The 13,252-nt window shown below is 49.2% G+C and overlaps 1 protein-coding gene across 4 annotated transcripts in view; it reads left to right on the top strand.

The window, feature by feature from the left end:
* The window catches only part of LOC308523141 (KRAB domain-containing protein 5-like), a 180,745-nt gene extending 167,866 nt beyond the window's left edge, over nucleotides 1–12,879 (top strand). For 2 of the 4 annotated variants that reach the window (XM_081096836.1, XM_081096838.1), the window contains one exon: nucleotides 12,212–12,879. In XM_081096836.1, the coding sequence (XP_080952962.1) occupies nucleotides 12,212–12,283 (72 nt within the window). In that variant the 3' untranslated portion in view covers nucleotides 12,284–12,879. Of the gene's footprint in view, nucleotides 1–8,356; nucleotides 9,478–12,211 lie in introns of those variants that run through there. The other 2 variants (XM_081096833.1, XM_081096834.1) reach the window with 1 other exon arrangement.
* The last annotated feature ends 373 nt before the right edge of the window (nucleotides 12,880–13,252 follow it).

The raw sequence follows: 13,252 nt of genomic DNA, 5'->3' as shown, positions 1-13,252 counted from the left end.
GGCCTTGGACCCTCCCTCCCCCGGTCACATCTAGTTACTTATCATGCCTTGTTGATTCTACCACCTTATCTGGAACCTCCTTCCATCCACACTCTCACTGCCCAAGGTTAGGCCTCAGCATCCCTGGCCTAGACCACGGCGGCGGCCCTGGGGGGTTGGAGGCTCGGGCCTGGGTAGGGCTGAGAGAGAACGGTCTTCCCAAGCCCAGCTCTGAGTACGGTCTTCCCTTCCTCAGGAGCAGTCACAGCTCCTCATCACTTGCAGAGTAAAGACCGAATTCCCCTACCCCAGCACCCATGGCCTAGCCACAGCCTACCACTCACCCTCCATCAAAAACACCACTGTGGCCAAAATAAACCACTCCTTTTCTGTCTACCCAGAAGGAATAGGACACGTTTTTCTACCCCCAAACCTTGGCCAAGGCTCCTCCCTTCCCCCAGAATGCACCTGTGCAATTTAGCATGCATGGCTCCAACCTAACCACAAGGTCCAGCGCAAATGCCACCTGCCTACGAGACCTGGGTGTAATCATTCCTAGTCCTCTCTCCTGCAGGTTCTCTTTTCTTCTCTGTGACCCGTGACGTCTCGTTTTCAACATGAGGTGGATTGCAGGGCCTGGGAACAGGTGAGCTCTGTGGCTAAGGCAGAGGGAACAAGAAAAAAGGATCCCTCCCTCTGACATTCTCCCAAGCCAGACCAGGCTGGACTCTGTGGTTCTGCTGGGAACCTGAAATTGTTGCGGGGCTCCCCTGCTAATGATTGCAGTTATCACAGCGATGAGCAACGTCCTTGCAAAGATCAGTTCCTGAGCACATACAACACGGACGAGGAGCCCGGTACCTGCTAAGTGCTTTGTACACATTAGCTCACAGAATTCACGATGACCCAATGTTGTGGGGACTGGTATCACCTCAGTGGTACAGATGGGGAAACTGAGGCTCCAAGAGGGGCAGCAGCTTGCACAGCATCACACTGTGGCTCTGAGGGTCAGGACTCTGGAATCCTTGTGTTTAACCACAAACACACTGAGAATGCTGACTCCACAAACTCAGCAGGAACTGAATGAGTCAGTCCCTGACTCACCACAGCAGGAGGAGGCCCATTCACTGTGAGGCCGCAGCCACGTCCCCTTTGTTGGGCCCCAGCTTCTCCATCTTCCGAGTGGTCTAGTTCCTGTTCAAATAACATGGATCTTTCAGATGCTGTTTCTGCGGACCCCAGGGTCACAGCTTGTCTTCTCTTCCCTGAACAAAGGCACAGCTGGTAGGGGCAGAGCACAGAACTTCAGAAGAAGTCCACAGGGCAAAAACAGCCCCCTCCCCTGCCCCGGCACCAGACTTGGTTTGACTTGGCCAGAGGTATTCCCTACCCCATCTCCGAAAGCCCTCAGGGATGCTGCCAGGCCGTTCCCATGAAACTCTCAGACTCACCACGACTCCTGCCAGGAGCTAGCCCCCAACTCCAAGACCGGCTTTATCTCTCACCAGGGCATCTACATCCGCCCCCTCACTGGCCTCCCTGCTTCCACTCTAGGCCTTACCTCCCAAACCACCTTGGAATTTTAAACAAAAATCATAAGATCTCGTTGGTCCTTGAAACTCACCATGGAGTCAAGCCCACCTGCACGTCCTGGCCCCAGGCCCTATCTGCTCGGCTCCCAGGCTTTCCCGGCTTCAGGCACCTCCGCCTGCCAACAGGGCCCAGGACAAACCAGGTTCTTTTCTACTTCAGGGCCTTTGTCTTTGCTCCTGCGCTTTTCTCAGTTTCTTTCCTGGCATTTTCCTTCTCCTCCTTCAGTTCAAAAATCATCCTTTCCCTAAGGCCGCTCCTGATTCCCATGATCTGCAGCAGCTTCTGCCCTGGACACATTCACACCAGCAATGCTGCTCGTTTCCCTGTATTGTGCAGCTAGGCATCTGAGTGTTTCTAATGTACTGTCCATCTAGGACAGCAGAATGGCCGACGAGGAAGCTCTAAGCTCTCATTGCTCCCACGGAAGCATCAGAAAACAAGAATAAAAACTCAGAAACTGGACTGAACGAATATAGGCACTTTGGAAAATAGTCAAAGGTTTACAACAACCAAATGAACACCCATTCAAGAAAAGGCCACCTTCAAAGCAGTAGGAAACATTTTGTGGTGGTTTTACCAGCTCCTGTTCCATTCTCTTCCTGGCACAATGGTGGTCTCGGTCTGGAGGAGGTGGTAGCCCAGTCCCCAGTTCCCTCCCTCAAATCAGAGGTGGCAAACCAGGTTATCTGCAACATTCTAACCTGATGAGGTTTGCCTGAGGACTTGTCCCTGTGTTGTCTAACTTGGATCTCAGGCGGGAAGAGCAGCAGACACTGCTCATGAAAGCTGCAGGGGAACTATAGACACACAGATACTTGGGTCCATGCATGGTATTGTCTGTGTCCACCCATAATCTTTTCTCCCAGGCATCTTGATTGGATGTGCACTGGTTTGCTATAAACCACTGACTGTTTCCTAGAGCTCCTGTATTAGTTCAGTGCAGTCTTTTGCTTTTGCTTTTGTTGTTTTTGATGCTTCTGCAGGAGGGACAAGAGATTGGACTTCCTAGTCTGCCATTTTGCTGCCTATGATGGGCAATACGTTTAAGCAGGCTGAAGAAAGAATCAGTGAACTTGAATACAGGACAACTGAAATGATTGAATCTGAAGAGCAGAAAGGAAAAATAAAGAAAAGTGAACAGAGACCAATACATTTGGGGGATAGCATCAAATGGCCAATATATGTATTAAGGGAGTCCCAAAGAGGAGGAAGGAAAAGGACAGAGAGAATATTTGAAGAAATAATGGGTAAAACGTTCCAAATTTGATGAAATACATGTATCTACAAATCCAAGAAGTTTAATGAACTCCAAGTACATACTCTAACTACCCACACTGAACTGTATTATAATTAGCTTGTAAAAAGTCAAAGCCAAAGAGAAAATCTTGAAAGCAGCAAGAAGTGAGTCATCACATACAGAGGATCCTCAATATGATTATCAGCCAATTCCTGAGCATAAACCTTGAAGGCTAGAAGGCAGTGGGAGAATGTATTTCAAGCGTGAAATGGGGGAAAACCTCTCAAGAATTCTATGTCCAGCAAACTATTCTCTAAAAATTAGGGAGAAATTAAGATATTTCAAGGAAAATAAAAGCTTAGGGAGTTTGTTATCACTAGATCTGCCTTATTTGAAATGTTAATGGAAGCCTTCAGATTGAAATAAAAAGATACTAAACAGTAACTCCAGCTGTATGAAAAAAAAAGATCTCTGGTAAAGGTAAATCCTTGGGTAAATATAAAAGCAAATATTACTATAATCTTGGTTTATACCTGTACTTTTAGTTTTCTACAAGATTTAAAGACAAATGAATAAAAATAATTATAAATCTATGTTAGTAAGTACACAACATATAAAATTTAATCTGTGACATCAATAACATAAAGTGGGAGAAAGGGCAGAACTGTATAGAAGTAGAATTTTTGTATGTAATTGAAGTTAAGTTGGTATCAATTCAAACTAGATTGATATAATTTTAGGCTGTGATATATAATCCCCATGATAACCATTAAAAATTTACAATTTTATAGATATTTCTAATTACCTATAGAATATATTTCTATAGATTTTATAAATATCTCTATAGATATTTTAAATGTCTATAGGAGATACACAAGAGGAAATGAGAAGGGAATAAAAAAAATCACTGCAAAAAAATCAACTAAACACTAAATAAGCAATAATGGAATAAATGAGGGACAAAAGAACGATAAAACACAGAAGAGAACAAAATGGCAAGAGTAAGTTTTTCCTTATCTGTCATCACTTTAAATGAAAATGGATTAAACTTTCCAATCAAAAAGCATAAATTGGCAAAGCAGATTTTTAAAAAATATTTAAAAAGTAAATAAAATAAAAAGAAAACATATTCAACTATATGGTGTCTACAAGAGACTCACTTAAGATCCAAAGACAAAACAAGTTGAAAGTGAAAAGATAGTAAAAGATAGTCCATTCAAATAGTAATGAAAAGAGAGCTGGGATAGCTATACTAATATCAGACAAAATAAACTTTAAGCCAAACACTGTTACAAAAGACAAAGAAGGACAGTATATACTGGTAAAAGTATCAATTCAACAAGAAAATCTATACTAACAAAAGGATAATATGCTAATTAGACCAGGAGACCTTCTGGGAGACCTTCCAGACGTCCTTCCTGACAAAGCCATGGTGGCGGGGCCTAGGCAGAGGTGGTTAGGGGCAATCAGGCCAGGAGGGGGAGGGGGCAGTTGGGGGTGACTAGACTGGCAGGGGGGGCAATTGGGGGCAATCAGGCTGGCAGGGGGTGGTAGTTGGGGGCCAGCAGGCCAGTGGGGGGGGGGCAGTTGGGGGCGATCAGGCCGGCAGGCAGAGTGGTTAGGGGTGATCAGGCAGGCAGGCAGGTGAGTGGTTAGGAGCCAGCAGTCCCAGATTGTGAGAGGGATGTCCCAGATTGGAGAGGGTGCAGGCCGAGCTGAGGAACATCCCCCTCCCCCCATGCATGAATTTCGTGCACTGGGCCACTAGTATAACAATAATAAACATATACGTACCAAACAACAGAGCTCTGATGTATTGTCTATTCCACTCCCTGAATGCTAGTCCCGTGACAGCAACGACTGGATCTATATTGTTCATTGCTTTGCTTCAGTGCCAGGTACTGTGTCTAGCACACATTTGCTCAATTCCCACTGTTTCCAGTAAGTGACCACAGAAAAAGCAGACAAGTAGAATTTGGGAATTGTCACCAAGCCTCAGACCACGGACTGCCCTCAACTCTTCCTTTAGGAGTTTGAGATCCTTCCTTTGCCATCTTTGGGCCAATCATGAAGCTGAGAATGAAGGTGTTCAGAAATTGTGGGCAACTCAAGTCTCCCCTTCCAGCCCAGGAGGAGGCAAAGGGGGAGATTCCAGCACCCAGAGCCCCATGAAGTGCTTCCAGGAACCATGGGCTTGTGGCTGCACTAAGGGAATCTGAAGGCCTAGGGTTGGGTGCCTCATTGAATGTCATCTCATCTGACTGACTCATGCTACCTATGGGATGCTGAGGCCCAGAGAGGGTAGTGGCCAGATGAAGGTCATATAGCAAGCTAATGGCACAGCTGGTATTACATTTAAATCTGTTGACTGCTCAACCACATACCATTTCTGTAAGTTGCCCTGGGGACTGTCCCAGGGACTGCCCGTATGTGCAATTCCTCTATGTTATTCCCTCCCCCTCCCTTTTCACTCTTCCCTTTCTTCTCCATTTCATCGTGATACTTTTCATTCTCCAACCCCATAACTACATAAGGCGTCTTATGGCCCTTTCTGGATTTAAAAGTTTAACCATTTATTTGACTCTTACAATGGTCTGTAAAAGAAGTGTCTTTCTTCTTTATTATAGTTGACATTCAATATTATTTTACACTAGAGGCCCAGTGCACGGATTTGTGCACCAGTGGGATCCTTCAGCCTGGCCTGCACCCTCTCGCCATCCGGGACCCCTCGGGGGATGTCAGAGAGCCGGCTTCGGCCTGATCCCCGTAGGCCAGGCCGAGGCATTCCACTGGTGCACGAATCCGTGCACTGGGCCTCTAGTATGCATATTAGATATTTGGTTAATCTCTTTCCGCCTTCCCCCCTCCCCTCTTCCCTCTGAGATTCATCAGTCTGTTCCATGTTTCCATGCCTGTGATTTTTGCTCCTTCATTGAGCATCTGCCCCCTGGTGGTCTGTGCACATCATAGCTACCAGCCACTTGGCCAGTCAGCTGGTTGCTTAGGCTTTTATATATATAGATTAGTTTCAGGTGCACAGCATGGTGGTTAGACAGTTATATAATTTATGAAGTGATCCCCCTGATAATTCCAGTACCCACCTGGCACCATGCATAGTTATTACAGTACTGTTGAGTATTTTTCTTTCTTTTTTTTTTTTAAAAAAATGTATTGATTTTAGAGAGAGAGGAAGGAAGAGGCAGAGACATAGGCCCATCGATTGGCTGCCTCCTGCATGCCCCCCACTGGGGCCAGAGCCCACAACCCAGGCATGTGCCGTGACCGGCAATTAAACCAGCGATCTCCTGGTGCATGGGACAGCGCTCAATCCGCTGAGCCAGGCTTGACTCTTTTTCTTGTGCTGTGCTTTACATCTCCGTGGCTATTTTGTAACTAACAATTTGAAGTACCCTTTTAAGCCCCATTTTACAGATGACTTACGTCCTGAGATAGAAAGAGGTCAGCCATTGAAGAACGAGAGGCTAGAATCTTGCCCAGCCTCTTAACTCCAAGAGTCAAGGGCCTTGTCTGCCTTATCAGATGCCCTTGCAGGTATCAACAGACTTATTTCAGCAAAAACCTTGTGCTCACAGCCAGCTTCCTAGCAAAGCCTCCTTCCAAACCAAAGACTCCTGCTCACTTTCTCCTACGGATTTCCCCTTTCACCTTAGGATGACCGTGGGAATGGATGTTATTCTCCAAATTGGAGCTTGCAGGGAGGCTGGGCCCCGAGCCTAGGCTAGAGGCATGGGCGAGGGCATGGGGTGTGCCCAGGTCTAGACAATCTGAATCTCAACCAGCTCAGTGCCCTTGCCACTTGACAGGTGCTGAGTGCTGAGTGAAATACTGTGCAGACATGACCTCAAGGTCCTGCCACGATGCCCAATAAGGCCAAAGCCCTCACCCCCTCTTGCAGTTGAGGACACAGGGTCAGAAGGGGAAGTGGCTTTTACAAGAGCACTCGTGGTCCTGAGCTGATCTGCTGGGCATGCTCTCAACCGCTCCACTGTCTTAGGTCATAGACCACTGGACTGTCTGGGTGGGGGTGCTTGAAAACTCTGGAAATGTATGCAACGGAGTATGTGTGAGCGAGAGAATTTTCCCAGGGCACCTTGGCATCACTTGTTTTTTCTTTTCGGGAGTAAGGACCAGGAAGGGTTGGGGTTGAGGAGCCCCAGGGTATTTTTGCTCCAACCACCTGTTCAAGGCTTACTTCTGAAGGGGCCTAACCCACATAGGGAAGGGGGCAGAACTGCGAGATGATGGGGATGTGGCCAAGGTGGGGGCGGGTGGGTAGAAGTCAGCAGTTCCCCTCTCTAGCCAAGGGTGGGGACCCCAGAACTGTGGTCAGTCATGGGGTATGGAGAGGGCTGGCAGGTGAGAGGGTGTGGGGAGTGTCCCCTGGAAGTGGGGGAGGCAGGGACCCTGGTTCATCCTTGGGGAGGGCCTATTGTGCCCTCAGTGAGCAGTTGGCTCCAAGCTCCAGGTCTGGCTGCCTGGAGTTTCTCTCACCCTGGTCACTTGATCTTCTTACTTTTCCTGTCAGTGAGGAAGCTGTTTACTCCCAGAAAGTAATTCATTCCCTGATAAGATCAAACTCATTGTTAACGGGAATTCTTACTTCCTGCCCAGGGTGGAGGCAAAGGGGGAGATTCCAGCCCACAGAGTCCCATAAAGTCAGTGTGAGAGAGGCTTTAGAGGGCACACTATCAACAGCCCATCTTAAAGTGGGGAAACTGAGGCCCTAGGAGGGGGACCCCAATCCAGTCCTTCCAAGATTCCCAGGCCAGGCATCATTCTGTACCCCATCAAAGCATCCCCAAATCCCATGACCTGGCTTTTTTTTTTTTTCAGTCCTCACCAAGGATATTTTTCCACTAATTTTTTTAGAGAGAGTGGGAGGGAGAGGGAGAGAGAAACATTGATGTGAGAGAGATACATCGATTGGTTGCCTCCCACACTCACCCCTACTAAGACCAGGGATCGAACCTGCAACCCAGATACGGTGCCCTTGAATCAGGAATCAACCCAGTGACCTTTCGGTGTGCAGGCTGGCACTCTATTCACTGAGCCACACCGGCCAGGGCCCATGAATCGGCTTTTGATTTTAGGATTCAACATGCCATCCTAAGCAAACATACTAACAAAACATTCTGACACGGTATTTTAATATAACACTCTAATATGCTATTATAACCTTGAAATACATTCTGGGACAACTTCATATTCTAATTCAACATCTCAGCCCATTCCCAACCCACAGTCTAATCTAACACTCTAAAGCAACATACTATTCTAACACATAACATTACATAACGTCCTGCTACAATATTCTAAGACGTCGGAGAACAACATTCGAATCTGCGCTGCTAAAACGATATGACATTTCTGTGTTACTTGAACACGACTCGAATGCGAGACTCTGAAATAACTTCCTAATTTATTCCTCTAACACTGAGGACTCTGAGAGTCTGAGCCTCCGAGTCCCACCGCACAAGGTGACACGGAGCGCAGTCACGCTGAATGGTGCTCCTGGCCTCGTTACAGACCGGGCTCTGCCCTCCGCCTTTGGCCACGCCCCACCTGCTCCTCATCTGTGAGGCCGGAGCAGCCCCCCGGTCAGATGGGTCCAGCAGCCCAGGCTCAGAGAGGACACACCTTCATCAAGGTATGGGGTCGGGCTCCTTGACCTCTGATGGATGCCTCTACCTTCCCCTCTCCTTTAAGCCTCGTGCTTCTATGGGTGGGGGTGGTGAGCGAGAAGGAGGGAGGGGCTGGTCCTGATCCCATATGAACACAGCGGGACAGGTGAAGACGATCCCAATATTTGGATCAGGCTTTCCTTGCCCCCTTCCACTGGGTTACAAGAGCCAGGGTAAGAGGGTCTGCCAGGAAGTTAGAGCCGGGAAGGAGGAAGAGAGCCAGGTCCTCAGCCCAGCACTAACCCCTCCAGGCCTGAGGGAACCAGGCTGCTGCAGCTTAAGATCCATGAAAGCAATAGTTTCAAAGTTTTTCTTGGCCAAGATCCTATCTGTTCCTCTAGAATCTTACCCTGGCTGCTCCCCTCTTCCCCTGCCCCATGTTTCCCATGATTCATTCTCTCACTTTCTGTGGGTCCATCCTGCTCCACTGCCCCCTCCCTGAGCAGCCTCTCTAAGCAAGCTGTCTTAAACAGCAGCCCCGTCTTCGCTGGGCCCTGGTCCCTGCTAAGCTCTCCTACCACTGCCTGATGTGCCTTTTGCTCACTTGTCTCCTCCCCAAACCTGTGGTTCTTCACCTCCCCCTGCACACTGGAGTCACACTGAAGCTGTTTAAAATCCCCGCCCCCCACAGCAGACCAGTTGACTCAGGAGCCTGGGGTGGGGCCAAGGACTGGGGATTTTAACGCTCCCCAAGTTATTTCCAATGTGTCCGTGGCTGAGAACCGCTGAGCCAGAACCTCAGCCCCGGGGGCCAGGATCTCTTCTGTTTAACAATGTCTGATGAATAGTAGGTGATCAGTAAGTATCAGTTAAGCAAATAAAACACATGCAACAAAATATTTCACTAAAAAATTATTTTACTGAGCAAACATTTTAAACAGTACAAAGGTTTCCCAATGAAAAGTTAATTTTCTCCTTTTCTAGGCAAAGGTGAGTCTTAAAAGGCAAGGCAGCATTAACCTGGCCAAAAAAAAGAGGAAAAGGCATTTCCTGCAGTGGGCATAGCATGTGCAAAGGCCCTGAGGTATGACCCAGCAGTGGTCTCTGTTCTCTCAATATTTCTGCCTCAAAGATTCTTTTACCATCTCAGGATCTGTCAGCCTGTGCCACTCATAACCTTGCCGGTGTCCTTCCAGAATACCTCCACTCCCCAGGAGTTCGAATTCTCCAAATTTCCTTCAAGCCTCAGTGTCTTCTTTAGTCAGTGGGGTGATTGTCCTGCCTCCTGAGGAGGTGGTATTCTGAGCGTATAATGAGATAATAGATGTAAAGTGAAATATAAACTGTAAAGTGCCATGCATCACAATGAGTTCCTCTCTGTGCCAGGCAGGTGCCTTGTTTTTTAGAGATGCCATCTCATTGACCTGACACAACAGCTGCAGGGGAACTATTGCTGTGCCATTCTGCAGATGGGGAAACAGAGGCTCAGAGAGGTGGGGTGACTTGTCCGAGGTCATCCAACCCGGAACCAAACCCAAGGAATCTGATCATCTCCAAAGGCAGAGGAAACCTCGAGGCCCCTTGACCCCGCGAGTCCCAGGTCTGTAGAATGTAAACATTCCCAACTCCATGAGTGCCAGGTGGCCAGGACAGGACAGACAGTCTGGTTTCATGATTTATTTCCCTCCCACCCTATTGTCTGCTGAAGGGAAGAGCGGTGGTGGCTGGTGGCTGGGAGCCTGGGCGGCCCCGTCACGGGGTGGACTTGTCTGATGGCCAGCCAATCCAGGCTGCCGGAGCTGGCGTTGGAAAGGCCCTGGCCCCATCTTGCCGGGACACTCTATCTTTGTCCCTGGACACAAAAGGGGCCTTGTCTTCACCCGGCGGCGCTTATTCCACATGCTCCGGACTGCCCCAGCCCCTCTGCCTTGAGAAAGGCCCACTTTGTCGAGTCAAAAGACTAACTTGTTTCTTTTTCATCAAAACGTGTTGACTGACCTGGTTGATTTATCTTGGGAAAGTGGTGGGCGAGGGCGGGGAGTGAGGTGACAGAGACCGGCATAATCCAGAGGACCATGCGGTCCAGCCGGGCGGGGGGGTAGGCTCCTAGCCCTCACCTGAGGCAGCGGGATCGCTGCACCCTGACCGTGATGTCGGGGAGTAAAGACAGCCGCCCAATCTCACTAGTGGCAGAGGCTCCACCATTAGCTATTCATTTGCTTGGCTTTAACCTTCGAAGGCAGCTAAAAATAAAAGCTTTGAATGGGAGTGTTCCGTCATTCCCCTAAGTGTGAAGTCGTTTTTTGGTGTGTTTTGTTTTGTTGTTTTTAGAATAGGGTGAGTTAGTAGCAAGAAAGAGCAAGCAGCAAGCAGGGGGCCACTAGGCGGAGGGGGCAGAGGAGACAGGAGGAGGGCACAACTCACAGATGACGTGTAAACGAGTGAGGAAATATAAGGAGACTTTTTCTTAATAATTTTTTCTCAAGATCAGCCCTTCTCCCTTCACATCCACCAACTCCATTGTTCCATCTTTTCACTCACTCATTCACTCATTTATCCAACCAGGAAATACGTGTTGAGCACCTCCTCTATGCCAGAGGCTCTGTAGGGTCTGGGTCCCCATGGAGAACAAGACCCTGCCTCAGGGAGCATCCGCTCTCACAGGGGCTTCAGTGGATACACAAGTAAGCAAATGAGCTAACGTCCTGATGGCAATGCAGCCGCATGCGTCGGGAAGTGAGGCAGGTGGTGGGCTGGAGAGCGGCTGGTGGCGTGGGGGTGGGAAAGCTGCTTTGACCAGGCTCTCCGAGGAGCGGGTGCTCGCCCCGCCCCGAGATGGGAAGGGTGGAAGGGGTGTGGGGACAAGTGTTCCCGTCACAGGGAGCAGCACACAAGGGGGCTGCGAGGCAGGACTGACCTGGAATCTACACTGAGGAGGGCAATGTGACTGGGACCAAGTGGGTGAGGGGAGAGTGGTAGGAACAAGGATCCGGAGGCCTTGCTGGCTCCTGGGAGTTTGATTCTGAATGAGATGGGAAAGTGTAAGAATGCGTAAAGAGAATAACATGGTCTAATTTTTATTTTTTTTAAAGGCCCCTGGGTGGGGGTAGGCTGGAGGGGGTCAGTGGCGGGGGGTGGGGGGGTGGGGGGGAGACATATGTAATACTTTCAACAATAAAGAATTATTTAAAAAATAATAAATAAATAAAATAAAAAGGCCCCCCCCCTGCCTGCTGTGTGACAATGATTGGATAGAGCCTGCTGTCCAGGTGAGAACTACCTGTATCAGTGGCTGGGCCCACAGGGGTGACAGTGGTAGGAGGGAGAGTGGACAGAATTGAGATATATTTTTTAGAGCTAGGACATAGAATATGAATGAGAAAAGGAAAGCAAGAAAGAAAGCAGGGGAGAAAGAAAGGAAGAAAGAAAGGAAGAAAGAAAGAAAGAAAGAAAGAAAGAAAGAAAGAAAGAAAGAAAGAAAAAGAGAAAGAAAGAAAGAGAGAAAGAAAGAGAGAGAAAGAAAGAGAGAAAGAAAGGCAGGAAGAAAAAGAAAGGAAGAAAGGAAGAAAGGAAGGAAGGAGGGAAGGAAGGAAGGGAGGGAGGAAGGAAGGAGGGAAGGAAGGAAGGGAGGGAGGAAGGGAGAAAGAACAAACGGGTGAACGTTTGAGGAGGTAGAAAATGTGGGTTCCAGTCCCCATTCTGCCACTGAGTTTCAGCGACACTGTGGGCAAATCCCTCTCCCTCCGTTTCCTCTTTGCAGGTAAGGCCCGAGGATGCTGGCGCGGCGGGCGCCGAGGCCGCCTGCAGCAGGGACGGCGGCCCTGAGTCCTGAGCCTCGGACACTCTCGGAGGCGGGCCCTGTGATCCAGTTACTAATCCCGTCCGTCCTGCGGGTCCAAGGGCAGCTGTGGGAATCCGGTGCTGATGCAGTGACTCACGCTCGGTCCCTCGGCTGTTGGCAGAAACTGGGACAGCCAGGGGCCCGAGACTTGCCCGCAGGCTTGGAAGGCTGGCAGGGTGCCACCACACAGCTGGGGAAAGGGAGCAGGCTGCCAGCCCTGGGCTTCCTGAGCCCCTCTGGGAACTGCTGTTCCAGCCACTGCAGCCACCAGGCCTTCCCACTCAGCCAAGCTTGGCAGCAGGGCTGTGCCCCCTCGGTGGCCTAACAGAAGACACGGGCAAGAGACCAGGACCCACTGTGTGCCCACCCACGCCTCCCTCCGCCAGGCACTTGATAGTTGACATTACTATCCCCACTTTATTGATGAGGAAACCGAGGCCCCAAAAGTTGTGGGTGGCAGAGCCAGGAGTCCTACTAGGATTGACTAATTCCTTGCATTGCTCTCCTCTGCCTCCTAAGGATGGAGACAACGGGAGTGAAAGAGAAAGAAAGAGAAGCTAAGTGTGTTTTAATAAATATAGAAACGCAAACTCGCATCCTCGTGTTTGACTGGGGCTGAGGACTCTCACACAAAAGCTGCTTCTTTTTCCAGCCTGAGCACACACAGCCTTCTTGCAATGTGGACGGCCCACTGGGCCATTGTCCGCAGCTCCCTTGCTGCTCATTTCCTCATTTGCAATTTCAGCACATATTTATCGAGAGCCTTCCGCATGCCAGGGACTCTGCGAGGCTCTGGGGAGCAGGGGACAGTGATGACCACAAAGTGACGTTGGCACCCGCACTCACTGGCTTACACAGCAGAGGGTGAGACAAATAGCACGCATTTCTGGAGACGCTGCCGTTACCTTCTATTTACGGCTTTGAGTTAGCGACTTCCTTCTCGAGCTTCAGTTTCCTGAC

The sequence above is a fragment of the Myotis nattereri genome, assembly GCF_964212035.1.
Source record: "Myotis nattereri genome assembly, chromosome: 8".
NCBI classification, from domain to species: domain Eukaryota; kingdom Metazoa; phylum Chordata; class Mammalia; order Chiroptera; family Vespertilionidae; genus Myotis; species Myotis nattereri.
The sequence above is the reverse complement of the archived record's forward strand: the minus strand, read 5'-3'. Positions and strand labels throughout refer to the sequence as shown.